General features: G+C 36.7%; 1 protein-coding gene across 3 annotated transcripts in view; it reads left to right on the forward strand.

Annotated features, from left to right (window-relative positions):
- Window positions 1–12,625, forward strand: part of LOC106876555 (cholecystokinin receptor type A) — a 297,317-nt gene that overhangs the window by 258,910 nt on the left and 25,782 nt on the right. For all 3 annotated transcript variants that reach the window (XM_052971429.1, XM_052971430.1, XM_014925151.2), the window contains exon 3: window positions 2,722–3,096. In XM_052971429.1, the coding sequence (XP_052827389.1) occupies window positions 2,722–3,096 (375 nt within the window). The remainder of the gene's footprint in view (window positions 1–2,721; window positions 3,097–12,625) is intronic.

A 12,625-nucleotide genomic window follows, 5' to 3' on the forward strand; every position in this document is an offset into this window, starting at 1 on the left:
AATATATATATAAATATATATATAAATATATATATATATATAATACGTATATATATATATATATATATAAATATATATATATATAAATATAAATATATATATATATAAATATAAATATATATATATATAAATGTGTATAATTATAGTTGTATATTTATGTAGCCACGCACGCACACCCACACACACACAGACACACACGCCCACACACACACAGACACGCACACCCACACACACACAGACACACGCGCCCACACACATGCATGAATAGAGAAACGTGTGTGCAGAGTTTCTATGAAGCCACAAAGGACTAATAAGAATAGAAAAATAACAATAAAAATAGCAACAACAACAGCGTAGCTATGGTAACGACTATAATGGAAACAATAAGAGCAAAGTGAAATTGAAATAGAAGATAAGGTGTGACGACGACGACGATGATGATGGTGATGGTGATTTAAACAGTTAATTACAAAGATGGAAAATGTAAGATGGCGGACTGTTAGATTAGGACAACAGTAAGAACAACCCGAAGCGACTGACAATGTAAGCAACAAGAACAAGAATAGTATTTAACAATAACAGCATTAAGAAAAGCAGCACGAACAACATCAACAACAAAAACATCGACAATAACAACAACAACAATAGCAGTGTTACTATTGTCGGTAACAACTGCATCTCAACAACAACAACAACCGTGACAGCAGCGACGACAGGAACAATTACAGGAACAATGAGTGTAGCATCATCATCATCATCATCAACTTTGCAACAGAATTTGATTTGTATCTCGGGTTTTGCCATCTCAATACTTTGTCCTTATTGTGGGGCGGCGAGCTGGCAGAAGCGTTAGGACGCCGGGCGAAATGCTTAGCGGTATTTCGTCTGTCTTTGTTCTGAGTTCAAATTCCGCTGAGGTCGACTTTGCCTTTCATCCTTTCGGGATCGATAAATTAAGTACCAGTTGCGTACTGGGATTGATCTAATCGACTCGCCTCCTCCCCCAAAACTTTCGGGCCTTGTGCCTATAGTAGAAAAGAATACTTTGTCCTTATTGTCTCTATATCAGTGATGAGACGACGAGGTGTTTGTCCGTTTGTAGAGAAATGCCGGAGTCTACCTTGATAGCTTCAGTTAGCGTGCGAGTAGTGAGCGAACGTCAAACGACGGGGACCGTCACATTTAAAACATCTCGTCTGCTGCTCTAACAATTCTACCAATCCACTATTCTGAGCTGCTAATTTATGGCACAGATGAAACTTGCAGCGGGATTCGAACTCAAATCAAAGAGTCTTAAAACAAAAGATTGGGAAACATTCCAGCTGACGTTTTAACCACTGCGCCACTTCAATATAATATTTATAAAGTCTTTCATTTTATAACATCATTGTACTGTTGAGGCAGGGATACCTTTGGAGGTATACACGATTGGAAGGGGCTACACGGACGGCTATGTGTAGGGCCCTCAAAAAAATGGGTTTGTAGCTAGATCCCTTCGCATGATCGTAAGCTTCTTCATAGGACTAGAGATTTACCTCTACAAATAAATGAAATACTCTTCAGTTTTAGAGTGCTGCCAGTTTTGAAAACTTGTCCATATGGTGCATCGTCTGGCTCTGAATTGGTAGCTCTTTCACTGAACCTGTGTTTCAGTAAGCTGGTGGTTTTGTGAACCACGGAGGCAGTGCTTCAGTAAGCCAACGTTCCGGTGAGCCGGTGTTTCATTGAACCAGTATCTCACTGAACTGGTGCTTTGTTGTTCCAGCGTTTCACTAAACTAATAGTTCAGTGAGCCCTGCGGTAGTGTTTCTATTTTTCTCGTGTTTCGATAAGCCGGTCTTTCAGTGAACTCGTAGTTTTATAAACTATGAGTGATCCTACTTTCCCGTTCAAAATCGGAACGTTCTTTTACCATTTTCTTTTCAATATTTCCACATTTAGATATAAAACCATTAATCCCCTCTCCCAAATTTTACGGATCATGTTTTCAATAAAAACCTTCACGACGTATTCTTTTATTATTATTAATGTTTCATTGAAATATATTTCTATCACTTTATACTTAAGTCTTGTTTTTATAATTTTACACCAAAGAGCAATTAGGAATGATATATTCAAATGGTTGCATTGAGTTGTAGTTAATTAGATGAAAATCTTTCGCCAAATTAACCACATCATTAGAGATGAAATAATATTCAATATTTACATATTCTGTGAGTTGCAACTGGATATCAAACTGACCGAAACATAGTCGAGATGTAAATATTGGAAATCTGTGTATTTCTAAAGATTTGATTAATTGTCTGAAAAATTGCAATCTAATAAAACTCGGCAACTGTATTGCAATCTATGTTGGACTTCTAAATATATGCTACGGACCTACCTATCTACCAACCTAACTATCTATCTATCTACACACACACACACACACACACACACACACACACACACACACACACACACACACACACACACACACACACACGTGTGTGTGTAAGTATGTTTGTATGTGTGTATGCATGTATATACAGATATAAAATGTATGCATATATATGTGTGTGTATATATATACATATGTACACATATATGTATATATGTATGTATGCATGTACGTATATGGAGGCGCATGGCTCAGTGGTTAGACCGTCGATCTTATAAGTCTATATAGTCATCATCATCTTCATCATCCTCATTATCACCATCTTTCTATTCTCTTTGCAGCAACCATCGTAGCTGTGAACTCTTTCACTCTGCTCGCCCTCTCACTGGAGCGCTATTTCGCGATTTGTCACCCACTCCGATCACGACGCTGGCAGACCTTATCCCATGCTTACAAGATCATCCTGGGCGGATGGTTGTCGGCGTTATTTTTCACACTTCCGGTGGCCATTTTCCAACAGTTGCGAACCATGCGAAACGGCAATAAACTTTGCATCGAGATTTGGCCAGACAAAACTTTGGGAAAAGTTTATCAAATATTCTTGGATATTATACTCTTCTTGTTACCGTTAATGATGATGATGGTTGCCTACAGTCTGATAGCCAAGACACTCTCTGTCAATTTTGACAAAGACTTGGCACTACCAACACAGCAAGGTATGTCTATTTGTCATTTTAACCTCAACCTCTAACATCATGTGTTGAGAGATATTCTCTCCTCCGTCGTCATCTTTGTCATTATTTCATCCTTTTATTTCTATTTTTCTAAACTTTTTTAGCATCGTGCCACAGATGATTGATCAAATTATCCAGAAACTATTCCATGCACGACCATTAAGTTTTTCTGCTCTAACAACGTCTATCTAATATTTTGTAATCCAACAGAGTGTATGATATCATACATTCTCAGAGAATAAAGCGTGATTTAAGAATGGTGTAAAATAAACGGTATTACATATCTGAAAAAAAGAGTTCCGTGCATTCTGCCGTTTGATCGACTATACCACTCTGCACAACGAAATAGACAAATTCAATACCGTATCCCTTCTGTAAGATACAGCAAACCCATTGAACATAACATTGCACATAAACAACGGAAAAGAAATGAAAGAATTAATTCTGAAGTGAAACTTATGATGGTGACCAAAAGGGCGATTCAAAGAAATATAGTTTCAAATAAATAATTACTCCAAATATAAAAAAAACCATATAAGGATTTTTCAATCAATTTTTGGCTTCTCTGCTACAAAATGCATAATAAATGTCCGTGCGTGTTCCGTTGATCGGATCAACAAGAAAGCTCATCGTCGTAACCGACGGAGGACTAGTTACGTCGCCATGAATCGGTAATGAATCCTACTCTTCAGGAAGGTGTGGGCTGAGGTCGAGCTAATACAAGTATGTACCTGATTAGTTTAATCCTTTCTACCGCAACATTTATGCTCTTGATTTAATAGGGATACTCTACCTGGTGGTTGAACTAGCTAGAAATAGCAACCAAATCTCCACTGTATCAGATGCTGTTATTCTTGAAATTTTGAGAATGTTATGAGTGGTATGCCTTACATTGATCATTGGTCTCCTCCATCAGAGTTACCCTGGGGTTAAACAACACTAATAACTTCGCGTTACACTGCTTCGAGAACTTTCAAGAACTTCAGAACGCCCCAAAGTGTGATCATCACAGCAGTAATCCCTTTTAATTAATCCATCAGTTTACTCCTTCACCGTGGACTTGGGGCTATACAACAATAACAACAACAGCAACAGTGGCATTTATGGTCCAATCATCATTAATTATGCTGCAAGTAAAAAATTCTAAACGAATTAAAATTTCTATTTTGATGGTAGAAACAAAACCAGAATCTACCGGAAATTATTAACGACACGTCCGGGGATTCTTTTCGATCCTTTGAAATGGAGATTTCAATTAAGAAATTCTTAAGTACAACATTCACTACATCATCCTATAACTGAAAAATCAAAATTTACGTCATTGGCATATTTGTATTATCTCCCTTAGGTAAATTTTTTTTAAATAAAATAATGATTTAAAGCCTTAATCACATATTTATTCGATACTCGTCACTTTGCGGACAGCAAGATGATAAAATTATAATCCAAACGGTTTGTCCATTTAAACACGGCTACCCTTAATATAAAACATATTCAGCTAAAAAAAGAAAGAATTAAAAACTTATTAAAATTTTGCCTCTATTTTCGTTTTCAGAAAAATAAATGTTATATTACGTATTTTTTTTCAAACTAGGTATATGATTGAAATTTAGGCTGACTTTCTTAGAGAAGGATTAATAAATAATATTTTAATACTGTTTAACTAAAAATGCTTATTTTAAAAATATTGAAAACATTATTTCAAGTACAACAAACTTTCTGTATGTATACATATGTATACATATATTCATATATATAATTTTAAACACGACTCTTCTTAATAGTGACTTCGAAGTTTCGGCCAGCTCACCGATGATTATTACCAATGAGGATCACCGATGAAGAATCAGATGGCCGAAACTTTGAATTCACTGTCAATACTATTCTTGTAAAAGAATAATTAATTTGTAAGCTACCAAATGCATTGAGTAATCCATCAATTTAATTTGTAAATGCCCTTATTGTAACATAAACAGGAACTTTAGTATATTTGTACATTTAAACACTCACGCACTCACATACACACACGTATATTTGCATATGTATGTATGCATGTGTGTGTGTGTGTGTGTGTGTACAAAATCTTTTTCCTCCAATGAACATGAAACGAAAACTTCTTATGGCAGCATCAGTTTGTTACATTCTCACTAATTTCTTAGTCATAATTAGCACAAGTGAAACCGGTCGTCGATGTAAATATTTTATTACACAGACACACACACACAAACAAACAAACACAGACACACACACATATAAATAATTCATATAAAATGTATATGCCCATAGTGGGCATATACATTTTATATGAATTTAATAATGAATTCCCTGAAACAATGTGTGGTCTATATAAAGTTGATGCGTTGCTTCTAAAAACCCGTCAAATAGAAAATTAGAATTGTATAAGAATATATATATATATATATATATACATATATATATATGCATACATTGTCCAAATAAATTTTCTGTGCATTTTCCTTGTGCTTATATTTTTCACTACAATTCACCACATAGAAAAATATTCTTATCGAACCGCATATATGCTTCGATTTCTCTTCTTCGACTTCTCCATTAACAACATTCCTAATCAAACTTCTGTTTCTATGCTTATAATGTGACTTTCTGCCTGTTATACAGGATGATAGCTGGACGTATTTTTCTAGCAGGCCGACCAACTACATAAAAGCTCATACCCTTGTGAATATATGCGTGTGTGTATTAATAATAAGTTTATGATAGACAACGAACATCAAAGGGAATATCTTTATAATAATTTTGTTCACTAAATTAATGTAACATTTCAGTGAAATCTCTCAGACAAAATTTCTTCATGCATAAACAAAGTGGTTAATGATAACTTTGTGTGAATTATTTATATTTAAGATAAGGAATCATTTCATGATTTGTATTTTTTTTTATTTAAATTTCACGAGTGATGTATATCGATAAATATTTGGGTGAAAAATAAGAGACACTTGTGTCATTCGATTAATTCTCTCTCTCTACATAATTGGTCCTTTACGCTGCCGACCCCACCATAAATTATAACTACGTCGAACTTCGTGGAAATGGAACTCATAATGTCAAAGTCTCTTTTATCATTTTATCCTTTATTTGTTTTAGTCATTTGACTGCGGCCATGCTGGGGCACCGCCTTGAAGAATTATTACTCGAATAAATCGACTCCAGTACTTATATATTTTAAGCCTCATATTTATTCTCTTGAGGTCTTTTGCCAAACCGTTAAGTTACGAGAACGTTTGACAAGCAGTAGTAATGACACACACACAAACAAAGCACAACACACTCACACACATGCACACACTCACTCTCTCTCTCTCATACACACATATACGACTGGATTCTTTCAGTTTCCGTCTAGAAAATTCATTCACGACGCTTTAGTCGGCTGGAGGCCATAATAGAATGAACTTATCCAAGTTACCAGGCAGTGGAACTGAACCAGAAACTATGAGTTTCGGAGTCAACTTACCACACATCCACGCCTGCGCCTATAAGCAACTTGACAGTAAATAATTCTTGCAGTTCTACCAAAGTTCCATTCTCTCAGAGCTTGAATATTCAGCAAGCACCACAACCAATCAAACAATAATTCTCTTTATATCATTATACTTGATTGTTTCTCTTCTCTTATTGTCACAATTATCACGTGATTAAATTTCTTTCTCAGCCATGTTTCCTTTTGTTCCCCATTCGTTTCTTTGGGGAGAGGGGGTAAAAATTTGGCGGTAAGTGGTGTCGGAAATAGTTTTGTTTTGTTTGCTTCAGAAAAATATTAGTAATTACAATTACTTCGTATTAAATTATCTCAAATTTACCGGTTTTAATAATTACTTTTTCGACGAGTGTTCTTGTCAATGAATGCCTGACGACGCTAGTCAAGGCTTTCAATAACAATTTGTATTTGTTGTTGCTGTTGTTGTGGTGGTTAGTAGTGGTAATGGTGATGTTATTAGTAGTCGTCGTAGTGATAGTAGTGTAATGACTGTTGTTGGTTTAAGTGGTAGGTGGAGGTGGAGGTGGTGTCGTCAGTGTTGGTAGTGCAACCGGTGCTGTTGATCTTGTTGCTATGAGTGGTGGGAGCGGCAGTGATGATGGTGGTGGTTTGGGTGAGGATAATTGTGGAAGTGGTTGTGGTGGTGCTAGTGCTAGTGGAGTTCTTGGTTATTATTCTTGTCGTTGTTGTTGCTACCGTCACTGTTGTTCGATCCGGCCTCAGGTCGAATAGGACTATGGTGGGTTAGGGCCCACTTCACGACGGAGATTTGGCTGCTATTTCTAGAAGATAGAGGAAGTACGCTGAGGCTTCATCATGAGGCTGTTGCAGGTCGATGGGTTTTATATTTTGTACTATTATTATGATTGTTGTTGTTGTTGTAGACAGTGATGTTAGAAGAGTTTCTTTTGTGCAGGGTGTTGTTTTTGTCTTTGTTGTTGGTATTGGTGGTGTTATTGATGCAGTTGTTGTTGCATTAAACTGGCGAGGTGGCAGAACCATTAGCACGCCGGGTAAAATTGGTCTGCCGTCATGTTTTGAGTTCAAATTCCGCCGAGGTAGACTTCACCTTTCATCATTCCAGGGTCAACATAAATATCATCTTTCCGGAGTTAATAGAGTAAGTACCAGATGAGTATCGGGGTGGATTTTTCCCTTCTCCCTCCCTCAAAATTGCTGGCCTTCTACGAACATGTGAAACCGATATTCTCTTCTACTCTGGGTACAAGGCCCCAAATTTTGGGGGAAGGGGGCTAGTCGACTAGATCGATCTCAGTACACAACTTAATTTATCGACCCCAAAAGGATGAAAAGCAAAGTCGACCTCCACGGAATTTGAACTCAGAACATAAGGACGGACGAAATACGGCTAAGCATTTCGCCCGGCGTGCTAACGTTTCTGCCAGCTCGCCGCCTTACAATGAGAAATCGATATTAATGTTGTTGCGAAGACAGCGAGCCGGTAAAATCGTTAGCACACCGAACAAAATGCTTCGCGGCATTTCGTCCAACCTTAGGTTCTGAATCCCAAAAAATCTGGAGTCGACTTTACCTGCCATTTTTTCGGAATAACTACTGAGATCTAGGGTCAATTTAGTCAACATACTCCTCCAAACCCAGAAAATTTGTGCCAAGATTTGAAACCGATAATTTTGTTGTTGCAGGTTGCGGTGTTGTCGATGTTGTAGCTTGTGTTAACGTTGGTGTTTGTCTTTGTTAGTGATATCGATGAGGTTATTAAAGATGTTGATCTGGCTGTCATCAACTTTGCTGCTTTTCTCGTTGCTGCAGTTTTCGTCATTGCTGTTGTTGTTGTTGTTGAAATATTCCTTTCTGCTCATCCATTTCTTTAAAGATATATTGTCTTCTCTCAAAAGAAGCGATTTACTCTGTTTCTATTTATATTTGTCGATAACTTTTTTTATGACAAATAGTTTCCGAATAAAATATCCAGAATCGATAATCAACATGTTTTGTAATTGATTATAAATATCGTTATTCTTGCTGCTGCTGCTGCTTTTCTTGTTCTGCTTGTTGATGATGATGATGACAGTGTCATCATCCTCACCACCACCAACGACGATGACGATGACGATGATGAACATGATTTCTTTTATATGCCACCAAGTTGGCGGATGGGGTGGACAATAAAATAGATAGACGTAAAATATAGGAATTTAGATAAAATTGTATGATAAAAAAGGAAATGGTAAATTATTCATGATATAGAGTATAAACAAAAGAAAGGAATTAGACAGAGCACAAGTTCAGAAGTAAATGTAAATAAAAGCGGGTGGTAGTGTTGTGATCCACCTGACACAGGAGAACCTCTAGGAATAAATCGAGGAACCCCACCATTCAAGATCTTCAAATCGAAGGGCAAGCCCCTATTCCAATCCCTGTTCTCCGACTGACAGGTTCTCACTTAGAGCAGTGTCATTCTGTCTTGCCATTTTGCCACATCCACCCACCATTCTATAAACTCACCAGAAGACAGTAAGTCCCTCTCTATCCTCATTTTCCTTTTCAAGGAAAACTTGAAAAACTCGATGAGGGTTCTACCACAGAGGAGCATTTCGGTCATTATAGCTGCCGACCTCGTCCACCAGACGACTTATTTCGTCATACGTACCAAACAAATGAAAAACTTCCTTACCTGCCCGATTAAAGGAGTGCTCGTCAGCGGATACGTATTTTATCACTTCAGAAAAAGTAGCTGGCAAAGTCGACCTCAACAGAATTTGAATTCAGAACATAAGGATGAGCGAAATGCTGCTAACCCTTTTGCCCGGTCTGCTAACGGTGCTACCAGCTTGCTACTTTAATGCAACAACAAAAACGAAGAAAAGCAAATAACGAAAGTGAATCCTCAAACAACGATCTACAACAACAATAACATCAACGACCACAACAACAACAATCATCATCATAATAATAGAGAATATAAAACCCCAAAACCATCAAGAGCACCATCACGGTAGAAGTGTATTCTATGAATTGTACAGGTAGCTTATTAGCAATTAAAACCTAAACGCAAGTTTATAAACGTCAGTTTATACGTGTGTAAGTGTCTTTCTCTGTGTGCATGTGTGTGTTTTTTATTGTTTATTTGTTTCAGTAATTTGACTGCGATCATGCTGGGGCACCGCCTTTAGTCGAACAAATCGACCCCAGGACTTATTCTTTGTAAGCCTAGTACTTATTCTATCGTTTCTTTTGCCGAACCGTTAAGTTACTGGGACATAAACACACCAGCATCGGTTGTTAGGCAATGGTGGAAGGGACAAGCACATACACATGTATATATGTACGACGGGCTTCTTTCAGTTTACGTCTACCGAATCCACTCACGAGGGTTTAGTAGAAAACACTTTTCCAAGGTGCCACTCAGTGGGACTGAACCCGGGACCATGTGGTTGGTAAGCAAGCTACTCACCACACAGCCACGCCGTATATATACACTCAGTAGGTTCAGAATAATTTCTGAGAATGTGCATTTTCAGGTGTCCCGTTTAATTCAAAATGTTCGGCAATTTCTTTTGAACTACTACTATTTTGCCTGGCATCAATGCCTGTGTCCATTGAACCTTTTATTTAATTGTTAGGATTCGTGATGGAATTGACTTGACGCATGTTGTTGCACAATGAACAGGGTTTACCTCTCTTGCGGCTGATTTTCAAGGTGCAGCGTTCAGACGCTCCAATGATAGTTTTCTTGGAGTTCGAGGTAGTGGTTAATATTCCTCTCATATTTTTATTACATCTAAAGGCGACAGAGAAAATATTTGTTTGAAATGGGTATATTTATCTTCAATATGCTGATAACTTTCACGCAACACTTTTGAAATGCTAGCGAAGTTTCGGTGCCAGTTAATCACTAAAAGGAATTATGTCACATATTTGCTAAAATTATGCGTAAAATCTTGACTTTCCTTGCCAATCTTAGCTGTGTCATTTACAATTTCCTTCTATCGTGATTTACTGCAACCGCGTTTGACATAATGGCGTACAAAAGCATTTGCCTGTTTCCAGTTATCCCCGATGTCAGTCCAAATGCATGAGGACAAATATATTTGTGAATCACAAACAACATATCATGGAGGAATGAATAAAATGACAGGTGAATTTCATCATGTTTACACAAAACTCTTCTACTAAATATCATTTTTCCTTTTTATTTGTCATTTCTTTCTTTTTCTTGTTTTCTGATGATGTCATTCTACCAAAATAGGAACGCTGGATTTCCTCGTTTATACTTTGAATTTCTGTTTCTGCGTTTGTTTTCATTTTACATTTTGAAACTAAAGACAGACAGCCTGTTGAAATAATCTTTCGCATTGTCTGTCTTCACATTACATTATTTTGGTCTGCGATGTTGATGAAGATCCATTCTTTGAATTCGTTCCGTAAGAGAGTGATATCTAATCGGTTATTCTGCAGTTTTTTACCTGTCGAGACTGGCATATCCCATGCGAGTTCCGCTTGATTCATTCTGTTATTCTTATCATCAGAAGCGGCAGCATGCCGGACGAAATGTTTGGTGGAATTTCGTCCGGCTTTACGTCCTGAGTTCAAATTCCGCCGAAGTCGACTTTGCCTTTAATCCATTGGGGGGGGGGGGTCGATAAAATAAATGCTTGGGTCGATGTAATTGACTAGCCCCTCCCCTAACAATTTCAGGCCTTGTGCCTATAATAGAAAGGATTATTATTACTGTTGTTGTTCTTGTAATCATTGTTCTGTTGTTGTTCCCGTTGTTCCTATCATCATCATCATCATCATTATCATCATCATCATCATCTATAAAGTCGACGCATATCATCCCTATTGCCATTTGATTTCTTAATCAATAACTTTCATATGTTTCATTTAATGAATTCGACAAAACCATTATTGAACTGTTAAAACCCTCTTTCTCTGTACGAGAACTGATTATTCTCTGTGAGAAACGATACGTAAATATTGTATTGTTGTAACGATGCATCTTGTGAATGGTGAGGCCATTGTGGTTGCTCCGGTCGTTAAATGCGTTTCAATGGGATAAGAAGAACGGCAGGCAGTAGAGTATTTATTTATTTTATTTTACTTACAATTTATTGATCTCCAATAATATAATGTAAACAGTTAAATCGATATTTTGACATGAAAAAGAAGGCTTGTTTTTCAGAGTTTACGAGAATAATTACAAGCAAAATTGAATCATATCGATGTACATAATATGTCGTTCTGCCTCTAAATATGTCTACGTGTGATTACTTTTTCAATGAGATTAATTTCCGAGCTAAAATGAAATCCCTAAACTGATTCAAGCTGACTACGAGCCGATCGGTTCCATCAGCCAGGCCCGGCTGAGTTATGACCAAGCTGAAAGGGCATGGATCGTTGACTAGCATGCACAGGTGTTGTGCGGGCTTAAACGCCTTCAGGTATGTATTTACTTAGATGCATGATTATGCTCCTTTACACAGAGGTTTCTGTTTGTGTGCGTGTGTAGGTATATGCATGGCTTTATGCATAGTCGTAGGCAACATTCACACATCAAGTCCACGACCAGTGGCTACATTTAAATAAGTTCAATTTCATTAAGGAATTTCCAAGTTTAGATGGGTCGGAAGCTTTCAAGAGACAGTCTGACGAAGCTAATTACTAATAAAAGTTTCAAGGTCACAGCCAACCTTTTTCTTCGGTGTCTATCTAACTGTCTAGATAGATAGATAGATAGATAGATAGATAGATAGATAGATAGATAGATAGATAGATAGATAGATAGATAGGGTGAACAAATATATATATATATGTATACTTATATATATATGTATACTTATAAAATACTTATATATATATATAGGTATACTTACAATATACTTATATATATATATGTATACTTATAATATACTTATATATATATATATATGTATACTTATAATATACTTATATATATATATATATGTATACTTATAATATACTTATATATATATATATATGTATACTTAT

This window comes from Octopus bimaculoides, chromosome 11 (assembly GCF_001194135.2).
Source record: "Octopus bimaculoides isolate UCB-OBI-ISO-001 chromosome 11, ASM119413v2, whole genome shotgun sequence".
Classification (NCBI taxonomy): domain Eukaryota; kingdom Metazoa; phylum Mollusca; class Cephalopoda; order Octopoda; family Octopodidae; genus Octopus; species Octopus bimaculoides.